Raw genomic sequence first — 12,504 nt, 5'->3', positions numbered from 1 at the left:
ACGCCTACTTATGCATTACTTAAGAGAATGTTAGTGAATCTTCTTAACACTACTTTATCAATTATTTTTTCCTTTACTTGAACGCAAGTTTTTTTCATTGTGATTGCAACCACCATCAACGGCATACATTTCATCATTCATCGCATCATCATACATCACACACTTTTCCTCGCATCACATTCACATTATTCATCTTCACCACCACTACCATCCACTACCACAGTCACTTGTAATTATTTAGTAGTCATTTTAGCTACACAAGTACTCATTCAATGTATCAATTGATATTCATCGCATAAAATCATTCTTTGAATCTAAATATATTTTTTGTATAAGTCCATGTGTTCGACCTTGAACTCACCAGGAAACTTTGTTTAAACTTCTACTTGGATTTAATAAGGAAAACTTGTCATTGTTTCACATATATATCAATTCATTCAGTGAAAGCATGACATAAGCCTATTAATCAATCATTTAAAAATCATCATACAACAAAACCGCAACACTCAACTTTATAATACCACATTCATTTCATTTGAAGTTAATAAATTAATAAATAAAATTTTTACACTTTTTAAACAAGTTAACATGTTTGTTATCTATATTATATTTACAGTAATGAAATTTTGTTGTTTATTTATTTACTTATTTATTTTTATGTTTAAAGAATTATTTTACAATGTAATGAGAATGTTGGTTCACCTTTTATGTCGATATCGAACCCATAAAAATGTGAAAATATTGATGAAAATGTTAACATATTGATGGAAGAGCTAGCGATCCTTTGGTACATGCACAAATTTTTATAAATCCTACTCTCACCATACATAATTTATATATATCGAAAAAGACGAAAGAAGAGTTTATCACTTGATAAATTATAATTAGACAATTTAATAGAATGTATAAAGATACGCACAAAAAATGAGAAGAATGATTCACTCATTGTGGCAAATTTCAAGGGAAAAAACCAAAATCAAAATCAATAATTTCAACGAGAGAGACAAGCATAATCTCCTGTTATGTTATTATTGATAAATGCAAAACCAATTCTAGAATAGATAATCTTATAAAAACATGAAAATATAAAAAGAATTTGTTATATTATCATTCATTTTGATATGATATGAACCCAACCGAATTATTAGGTAATCAAAGTTTCAAAATATAAAAAATTTACAAGTCAGCACATACAAATAAAATAAAGATTGATATTAAAATCACATAATATATATATAAAATTAAGGGGAGATTGATTTGGAGTTGTGATTTGCACATAAGGATATAATAGAAATAAAGATAAAAATAAATTAGGAGATAAAGAGAAAACTACTATATTTTGTAATTCTTCAAAAATATTGCTATAAAAATAAATTTGGAGTCTTAAAAGTATTATTCATTGTAATTACTCTTAATTATTTATTATTCAACTTTATAATTCCACCCTCGTTTCATTTGAAGTTGAAGCTATGTCATAGTTCAAGAAAAAATTGTCAATAAAACCAGGTTGTAGTTTGAGTCAAATGGGTAGAATTTTTCAAAGTCCAAAAAAACACCCTTTTTGCTTTGTCCTTTGTTAAGTTTGATACTCATAATCAATAAGGACAGGTAGAGAGCATAGCAAGATGATCGGCTTGACAGTTCTGTAGGCTCATTAATAGAACATGTTAGCTAATTATTTCTAGCTTCTTGTTCCCTTCAAATTTTAAATTTTAAATATAGAATTTTACATGAAAATAAGTTTTAAAAATAAAACATTAAAAAAATGCTATATTTTAAATTAAATTACCAATTTTATCCGTATCTTAAATTTGTTCAATTTTAGTTTATATATTTTCAATTATACAATTTTTATCTTTATAGTTTCAATAAATCTTAAATTGCATCCCTACTAATTGTTTATCATTGATTTTTTAGTAAAAAAGTTTATCATAAATTTTGAAAATATATTCACATACGGTATATTTTTACATGAAAATTATTATTATTATTTAACCTATCTCAAAAAATAATAATAAAAAAAAATCATCTTTGATGGACTAAATTTAAAATTTATTGGAAGTATGATTAAAATTAAACAATTCACCGTACAAGGACTAAGATTGCGCAAACTTCAAAATATTGGGACAAAAATGATATTTTAATTTATATTTTATTATGCATTTAGAAGAAAAAATTGATAAAATAATATATCAATTTATGTTTTCTAAAAAATTGAGAACAGAAGCAAGAAACTTGCATTTCTACTCAATTTTGAAAACGTTTCTAAGAAAGAAAAATGGTTCTAATTTGTTTTCGAAATACAAAACGGAAAAATAAGAAACATTACAAACCTAAAGAAACAAGGTCCCATCATTACAGGAACCAAGTCAATAATTTGAAACTCGTGCTTAAGGAACAGGAAATTGCACATGGAGAGACTCGCCCGAGTAGCTGCTCCCTCTTCACCACACGACAAGTCCTTCCTTTTTGATACTCATACTCAGCCACAGGCTTCGGTTCTATACAATCTTTCAACTCCGAAGAAACTTCAGCTCCAATCAAATTCAAACATATCAGATTCGAACCCCTAATCTCTTAATCGAGGACACATATAATTCACTTGGGAGATTGTTATTATATATAGAATCACTTGAGTTTTCCAGATAAACATTCAGACTTCGAAGATACTCATACCAAGTTTATGCATTCCAAACGCAATCCAGAACAATCAAGCCTAAACCCATTAAAATTACAAGAAAATATACAAACATTTCTATACTCCCAAGTTTTTAATCTGTCTATTCCATTTATTCTAGTAAGAAAACATTTCCAATCATTCCTAATTTAAACAAAAAAGAATTAGAGATCCAAAAGCAAAACAAATGCAAACAAAATAGAACAGGAGATTTTTACATTGCAATCGTTGACCATTCTTGAAGCGGCCATCCGTAGACAATTCCTAAGCGAAATCTTCAACACGAGCCGAAGATTATTCAACAATCCGGAACACGATTCACGAGAACAAACAACCTTTTTCTTCAACAAGAAAATGAAGATGGTGAAATTAGGCGGAGGAATTGAAATCAAACGGCCTTGATGACCTCGGAAGATGGCTGATTAGGGTTTGGATCATCAAGATCTGGAGTGACATCTCGGTTGGGATTTAGAGGAGCAAGAATGTCGGAGATTTCATCGTCAGGATCGTGATCGGGATTGAGAGAACGATCAATGGCCTCACGACCTTTCTCCAGGCAAGGTTTGCAAGCTATTTCGATGGTGATCCATCCTAGAACCACCGCTCCGATTGCTATCACCGCCGTTGTTATTGCCCCCATTCCGATTTCGATTCCGATTCTGCCCTTTACTCGTCTCTTTAGTCTCCTCGTGAGGAAGAACAAACAAAATTTCCCTGAGACGAAACAAACAGATATTTACTTTTTGGACTACTGCCATCCAAGGCCCATAATTTGCTCGGCCCATTTATCGGGCTTTGGTCTTATTAGAGGCCCAGTTTACCTTTTTTTTCTCCTGTCGGCCCAAAGTGTAATAAAGCCCATTTAAGTTCAGGGAATCTACACATGTTTGGGCTGGGTAACTTCAACGCATGCAAACCACATTTGGGATTCCATTTGCACGAATAAAAGCTATTGTGAGAGAATAGTTATTTGATAAATATGATTGTTTATTAATTGATGTAAAATCACTTTTTAGTTTATTCTTACGTTAAATTACGCTTATACTAGTTTTTAGATTCAATTTTCTTTTTTACAAATATGTCATCTTCCCTAACTCAATTTAATAAATTCCAAATGTTTTTTTCCCTGTGTATTTTTCTTTTTACGTCTATCCGCTAATGTCAACAAAATTTGGATAATTTCTTTATAACATTTTTTTAAAAAAACTTTGATCAAATATTTTAAATTAAGCAACATTACTTTCTAGTAAAATAAATACATTTTAGAAAATAATTATAAGGGAAATGGTTAGAAATAATAGTTTTAAGTTTTCATCTTACAAAACTAACACATTTTTTTGAAAATTGGTTCAAATAATTTTTCTTCAACAAGATTGAGGCTCAGATTTAGTTAAATGTTTTATTTTTTCTAAGTTATTGATTGTTTTGGGCCTTGTCTCACACTAGATCTTTTCAAAATTAAAAAATCAAACTACTAAATATTACAAAATTTGGAGAAATTTGAAAAGATAATTGGTAAATTATTTAGATAATCGGTAAATCAATTTAGAAATTTGTATAAATATAAATTGGAAGTAAGATTTACAAGATTTTATATAAGATATGGGAAATATTGCAAAAATAAATTCGAGAAGAAATAAGAATTGGTATAAGATTTGGAGAGATTGCATATTATTTGAGAAAAAAATATCTGGATCTCGATGCAATGGGGTTTCTCGGTGAAATCTCGACCATAATTAACACCGAAAGTTTATATATTTGAGATTTCTCGTGGAATCCCAGACAATATTAATATCGAGATTCTATATATATCCCAAATCTTATCCAATTTTTGCAAATTTTATTTTTTTTCCAAAATTAAAAAATGTTGAATCAATTTGAAAAATCTATTTTGCTAATTGGAAAACTCATCTAGAAATTCATATAATTGTAAAAACATAAATTATACTAAAGATTTGAAAAGTTACACAATAATTTGATATAATATTTAGCAAAGATAACCAAATTTTGAGAAATTTGAAAAGTTATTAGATTTGACATAAGATTTAGGAAGATTAAAAATCGATGTGTAATGAGACGAGATGGCCCAAAACAATGGATAAGTTAGAAAAAGTTGATTTTTTTACTAAATCTCGGTAGCTGATCTCATCCGAGATAGATTGAGGAAAACTACTTGAACAAATTCTCAAAAAACGTGCTAATTTTGTAAGGTGAAAACTTAAAGGTGTTATTTTACAATTTTCTAAAATTTTTGGTATTAAATATCTATTACATATCAATATAAAAATAATAGAAATAATATGTCTACTTTTGTCATTATAAAACAACAATTTAGTATAAATTTATCAAATACTATAATATGTTTTCTTAGGTTTATGGTTGAAATTTACCAAATTGCCAACATTATTTTTAAAGTTATTACAATAATTTCAAACTAAGTTAAGTCACATATTCTAATTTAGATTATTTTTTTAAATATAAATACATGATTGATTTTGCTTATATGAAAAGTTTTTAAATTTAGTTTTATACATGTTTAGAATTATCTATTTACTATCATATATCAATAATATATATCTTAATTAATATATACTGATAGACTATATACATTTATAAATGGCGACTTCAATTCAATTCAAACCATAAAAAGGATATTGTTGTATTAGCCCTAAAGCATGAGCTAAATTGACACGTTTTTACAAAAATGGATAGAAATCTTTTAATCGATATCTTTTAATCCGTAAATGAAATATGCTATTTAAGTATTTCATTTCATATTAAAAATTCAAATAAATTAATCGTTATATTGATGAATTTCGTTTAGGTGAAATATAATACACAATTTAATGGAAATTCATGGGACTCGAATTAATTATCACCCATTTTCAAAAAAATTGTATATTTAATTACATAATATTCAAGTAAAATATTAGGTAGTCAAAATGAGTTTAATTCAACGATAATTCATATGTTTTTTTTTTTTTTTAGAAATTGAAGATTCAATCTCTAATCCTTGAAATTATTGTACAAAAAAAACGAGAAATGAAGTAATGGGTAAACGATTGAAGTAAAACTTAACAAAATGTATAAGAACACAACTTTTTGGGAGCCGTTTCTAATTGTGTTTTAGGAGAACAAAATTCAATCAGAACAATTTCTGGATAACCTTCTCCAAAGGCTGTTTTCTCATGTCGTTTTTAATATAGGAAAAAGATAAGAAAAATTGTTTTTGTTCATGATAAATTATTTTCCAGAGTAAATGAAATTAGTTATTGTCATAGTGAAAGTCAAATAGATTTGTAATCAATTGATTTCAAGTGTGTTCGTTGTTACTAGTGTTCAAATATATTGGTGAAAATTTAAGGATAGACATCCACGATGAAATACAGTTGTTACACAATAAGACCAAATATTTTCTGTGATAACAAAAGAATAGTAAACAGTAAAATAAGAGATAATGCTCAGAGTTTTAGACTCCAATCGCTTGTCACCTTAGGCTCCCCCTAAGATGGAGAACTCCTCCTCAATCGATAGTTTTCGACTCTTCTTAAAATCGAGAATCCTTCTCCAAATTAAAGCCTGAAGCTTTCCTTAAGACTATCAAGAACTTGATGCTTTGAAGAACTTCTTTCATTAAAGTTTGCCCAGCAAATAGATCGATATAGTTTATGGTAAGAGAAGTATAGAACGACCACAAAAAAAAACACAAACTCTTTAAAATATTCAATGAGAATAGCCAACCTTAGCAAGAGCACAAACATCTAATAAATAATCCCTTTGAAAAAGGAAAACATCCTAAAAAAGAACCCTGCAGGCGATAAAGAAGGAAAGAATCCAACAAATAAAATATCTCAAATTTTCAAAATAAGGAAAATCGGGACTGCAGAAATGACGTTTGTTACAACATAACTGAGACAACTTCTGTGACAACACGAAAACGAAACCATAACACACCAGCTTTAAACAAATATATAGCCAATCACAAAACTTTAACAAACTCCCTCTTTGGCTAATATATTTTTAAGGCATAACACAAATATAATCACAAGTGCATAAACACAATTAACAATAGCCCAATTTCAAATAATAAAAAGTCTAGAAAATCACACAATCTAAACAAACCAAAAGGTAGATGTCCATTAAAAAAGCATAAGTACAGGCCAAACAAACCAACAAAAATAAATTTCAATAGCACAACCAACAAAACAAACCAGACAGTTAAACAAACACCAACACCACAACCAGCTGCTTCCCCTTTTCTACCAAAAAAATTGATCAGTCCGTCCTCAAAAGGAAGAAGCACCACCAGACTTAGAGACAACCTCTCTCATCACACGAAGCACCTCATCAATTTCTACCTGGCGCTCTTGAAGCTTCTGAATAAACTTCGCAATGTCCTGAGATTCAAAAGACAATAACTGCAAGATTCAACTGCCAAAGGAAGATTCCACCATATTCAAGCTCAAACCTACATGTATTGAAATAACATACAGAAAACCACAACATATAGATTGAAATAATTTGAAAATTACTAAAATTAAGCACCTCAATCTACAAAGTCCTAAAAACTTAAGGAAAAGAAAATGGTAACATGATTCTGATTGTGGTGAAGGAGTAATCATTTGTGATCCTTGTTGTTGCCTACAAGGAGATATAGAGCTTTCGGCATAAGCCATCAAAGCATAAGCTAAACTATTAGATGGGGAAATTTACTCTAAAGATGGATGGTAGTTTTCAAATAGCCTCAACTAGAGAAATGAAGTAGACAGAAACTTCAAAAGAAAAGGGCAAAACTTCATGCGAGAGAATGTCTTTTAATAGGATTTAAGTCTTTCCATTTCAAGCCAAACCTATACATCAAAAAATCTCAGGAGTAAAACAAATAAAAGGATATTCTACTACAATCAGATTATTACACAAGTATAATATAGGTAGAAAGTGAAGAAAAAGATGTATAAGCTTACAAGACATAGCTAATCCATCCATCAGGTAGCAACATTGGCATCATTGCCATGCTAACAAGAGTTGGTCATCTTCCATATATGAAAGATTACAACTCAAATGCAATTCAATCATATTTTTCATTTCTAATTCGAAAAGTAAAAAGGTGCTTTACATTATATATCCAAGACACAAAAGCAAATGCGACAAAGCACGATCAGTCTAATTTAAGCCGAGGATAAGTTATCAAGGAGATTAATAGTCATCGGGTTGAGGTATTTTTTATTTCAAAAGGCACAATAATGCAGAGAAGAATAATACTAATAGTAGCAAGAAACGGAACACCATGGATTTCTAACTCTAGGACTGGAGCCAAATCGGAGGTGCCTTGAAAATTTCTTCTGGAGTTTTCACAATCGTTATTTCCTTAAAGTGAATACATGTCCTCATTCCCTACCTATCAACGGTATAAATTTCCCATTAGCACATAATCAAATTATCGAATTGAAAATTAGGGTTACAAATCAGTGTCCATTTATTATCCACAAATTTAGTAAACCCTAATTTTCCATCTACTGAACTGTTACAATAATGGAGTTCTACTTCACATCGATCTAGGAAGAATCAGGGAAGATTACAACCTTATTTATGAGAACAATATCACCAATAGTGAGTCTAAGTATATATGATTTAGCTACTTCATGAATATGAAATTCAACAAGTTAAATTCCTTCTAAAACACTTGATTCTTGGATTTCACTCTAAAATTCCTCAAACAGATTATGTTGTCAAACCTTTCTCTGCCACAAAACCCTGTTGACGAAGGCCCGCAGAGCTCAACGGTCAACTGAGTTGGAATGAACGCTTGAAGGGAGATCCATGACGAACAAATGAACTGAAGAAGTTTGACTCAAATACCATCAGTTTTTTGTTTGTAACTAACTAATGTGTAATAGTCAACTGGTATATCATTATAAATACCACCGATTTCAAATTCAAAAACATAGTATTATCATCTTTTCTTAGTCTTCTTGCAAACAACAAATTTGTAAGCAATCTTACCGTGGACGTAGGCAAACTTGCCGAACCACGTAAAACACTATGTCTCTTTCTTCTTCCTCATCTTTCTTGTTTCAATCGAGTAATACTTGATTGAAATCGAGCGCCTATCTTTACATTACAAATTGCATCGAGTAATCAAGTTACCGAGTCAATCGTGCATCAATTAATTGCTATCGAGTAGGTCTGAGTACATCATTTTCACCTTCAAGTTGCACAAAATATCGTTCAAGAATCGTCGAGTATGATCGAGTATTAACTCTGTTATCATCGAGTTGCATCGAGAATTTAACAGAGACCAGTTAGACAAAGAAGGGAATTCAGATTGAGGATCGAGTAGCAAGGTGTCGAGCGTCAAGATTCGAGTATCGAGTATTTGGTAGAATTGATTTGAATTATTTCTTCATCTTGTGATCTTGAGTATTTGGGACTTGTAAAGGGTCTTCAGCCCAACAATTATTGGTATTAGAGCAATTAAAGGTCATCAAGGTCATCTTTCTTGGAGCTTCAAGATTTTCAAAAAGTCAAGACTCGATACTTGTTTGATTCAGAAATGGTCGTTGCAAGGTATGAGATCGAGAAGTTTGATGGGAAGGGCGATTTTGGCCTATGGAAGGCCAAAATCAAAGCCATTCTTAGACAGCAAATAGCACACGAGGCGCTTTTGGTCCCATCAACACTGCAACCACCATATCAGCACATGAAAGAGAAGACATGGAACTCACAGCATATGGGACTCTGGTTCTAAATCTTAGTGACAGTATTCTAAGGCAAGTAATTGATCAAGACACAACCTACAATATATGGGTCAAGCTAGAAGGTCTATTTGCCACAAAAGATCTCTCCAACAAGATGTTTCTTCATGTTTAAGATGGATTCTGTCAGACCTCTTTCAGAAAATTTGGATGAATTCAAGAGGATAGTCTCAGAGTTCAAGAGCCTTGGTGAGAAAATTAACAACGAGAATGAGGCTTTTTTGCTATTAAACTCTCTACCCGAAGCCTATAAAAAGATGATGAATGCTCTGAAGTATGGCAGAGAATCAGTCACAACTGATGCCATCATCTTAACGTTAAGAACGAGAAAGCTAGAGCTATAGTCAGTCAAGAAGGAGTAGCCTAATGCAAAGGGGATGTTTGCCAAGGGGAAGAACAAGTAGAACTAGTCTAAGGGGAACAAAAACCAGTAAGGTGAAGAGCACAAGCCAAAGACCAAGTCGAGATGCAATTACTGCAAGAAGAAAGGTCACCTAATGAGAGATTGCTACAGTCTGAAAAGGAAAAACCAAGAAAAAAAGAAGGATCGGAAAGGGAAACAACCAAAAGCATCTGTGGTTGAAGGTTCCTATTTTTACTCTGATGCCTTAGTCTCCACCAGAAAGCAAACCAACTAAATCTGTCCTCTTGAGAAGCATATTGGGTGCTAGACTCCAAATGCACCTATCACATGACATCTTTCAGACCTTGGTTTAATACGTACAATGAAATAGATAGAGAATTAGTGTACATGGGCAACAATGAAGCCTGCAAGATAAAGAGGGTTGGTTCGGTGTCCTTGAAGCTAAAGGACGAATCAATCAAGCTTCTAAGAAATGTTAGACATGTATTTTTGCTCAAAAGAAACTTGATATCTCTGGGCATGTTGGACTCCATTGGGTGTTAATACAGAGGAAAAGGTGGAGTTCTTGAATTGATCAAGGATTCCAAAGTTATGTTGGTTGGTGAGAAGATCAATGACCTTTACATTGTGAGAGGAGTAGAGATGATGACAAGTGCTTACACAGCATCAACATCAAACTTGATAGAGTCTGACTTGTGGCATAAAAGACTCTCCCATATTAGTGAGAAAGGGATGCAAGTCTATCCAAGCAAGGAATCTTGCCCAAAGGTATCAGTGAACACCTTTCCTTTTGTGAGCATTGCATTTTAGGTAAAACAACTAGGCAAAGCTTCATAAAATCTAAGCACACCACCAAAGAAGCATTGGACTATGTCCATTCTGACCTATGGAGACCATCTTTTACACCAAGACTCAGTGGCTTAAGGTATTTTCTAACCTTTATAGATGATTTTTCTAGGAAAATCCGGATATACTTTCTTAAAACTAAGGACCAAGTATTTGCGAAGTTTAAAGAATGAAAAGCCATGATAGAAACTACATCCTATACTATGTATACCTCAAATAGGTGCCCTCACACATCTTTAGATTTTCTTACACCTGAGGAAAAGTGGACTAATTATCCCTCTAACCTAGATAACCTCAAGGTCTTTGGATGTTTAGAGTTTGTACACCAAAATAAAGGAAAAGGCTAGTCAAGTGTATATTTGTAGGCTTTACAGAGGATGTCAAGGGGTTTAACATGTGGCATCTTATTGAGAGAAAGTTCCTAATGATCAGAGACGTCACCTTTAGGGAAGAGGAGATGTTTATGCAAAAGGAGAAAAAGATAGAGGATGAAGGAGAGTCATCCAACACGTAAACTCGGTAAAGCAGCTTACTGGTTTTTCCATCATTTGAGGTGGAGATACCATCCGAGTAGCCAAATGAGTCAACCAACCTAGTAACATAGGAGAAACAGAGGAAAATGTACAGGAACATGAGGAGACAGCATGTGGGCAACCTGATTTAAGCCAATATGTCTTAGCTAAGGATAAACACAGAAGAACTATCACACCTCCAGCTAGACATATTGAAATGAATTACATGAATCCGGTTCTAAATGTTGTAATAGCTCCTACTAGCCAAGAACGAACTACCTTTGACGAAGCAACAAGTTGTGCTAATGCAAGGGATTGGATTGAGGAAATGAATGAGCAGATGCATTCACTAAAAGTGAATGACACTTGGTTCTTGGTTTCTCTACCAAAAAGGTATAAACTTGTTGCTTCTAAATGGATTTTTAAACTTAAAGAAGAAGTATCATGTGATCAAAAGCCTAGGTTTAAAGCTAGATTGTTTGCTGAGGGGTTCACTCAAAGGGAAGGAATAAATTATGCTGAGATTTTCTCTCTTGTTGTAAAACAAACTTCAATAAGATTTCTTCTATCCTTAGTTGCTCAAAATAATCTAAAATTATATCAACTAGATGTCAAAACTGCTTTCCTTCATGGACATCTAGATGAGACGATTTATATGACACAAGTTAAAGGATTTGAAGTTAAAGGAAAAGAAAATCTCTTTTGCTTACTCAATAACTCTATATATGGGTTAAAACAGTCACCTAGATGTTGGTATAAGAGATTCAATGACTATATTTCTAGCATTGGGTTCAAAAGAAGCTCTTTTAACATATGTGCTTATGTAAACATCGATTCTTACAAGGACAAAGTTTACCTACTCATATATGTAGATGACATGTTGCTTCCAGATAGGTCTAAAGAAGATCTAACCCATGTTAAAAACCTCTTAAAAAGAGAGTTTAACATGAAAGTCTTAGGAGAAGCAAGCAAGGTCCTAGAAATAGAGATCCATAGGAACAAAGAGGAGTCTATTCTAAGCATCAGTCAGACCAACTATTGTGAGAAAATCCTTAAAAAGTTCAACATGATTGATGCTAAACCTATGAGTTTACTCATTGCCAACACTTTAAGATTTTCTCAGCTAATTCTCCTAAGGATTCTGACCTAGAACACCAGAAACAAATGGTTTTCATACCCTATAGTCAAGTTGTCGGAAGCCTAATGTATTTAATGATTTCTACTAGACTTGATTCTCATATTCAGCTAGCATAGTTAGTAGATATATATCTAATCTAATCCTAGTAAGAGATACTGGGAGGCTATTAAATGGATCCTCAGGTATCTAGTTTGGTCTAAAAACTCTAAGTT

At 32.0% G+C, this 12,504-nt stretch overlaps 1 protein-coding gene across 1 annotated transcript; it reads right to left on the bottom strand.

The window, feature by feature from the left end:
- Positions 1-2,133: 2,133 nt before the first annotated feature.
- LOC120073952 (uncharacterized) lies at positions 2,134-3,387 on the bottom strand. The gene is made up of 2 exons (XM_039026878.2): positions 2,896-3,387; positions 2,134-2,528 (listed from the first exon to the last, which is right to left on the bottom strand). The coding sequence occupies exon 1, from the start codon at positions 3,315-3,317 to the stop codon at positions 3,066-3,068; it is 252 nt and encodes an 83-aa protein (XP_038882806.1). The 5' UTR covers positions 3,318-3,387; the 3' UTR covers positions 2,134-2,528; positions 2,896-3,065.
- Positions 3,388-12,504: the final 9,117 nt, after the last annotated feature.

The sequence above is a fragment of the Benincasa hispida genome, chromosome 3, assembly GCF_027475165.1.
Source record: "Benincasa hispida cultivar pf3 chromosome 3, pf3_genome.v1.1, whole genome shotgun sequence".
In the NCBI taxonomy this organism is placed as follows: Eukaryota; Viridiplantae; Streptophyta; class Magnoliopsida; order Cucurbitales; family Cucurbitaceae; genus Benincasa; species Benincasa hispida.
Note: the sequence above shows the minus strand (reverse complement) of the source record. Positions and strands in the feature narration are given on the sequence as shown.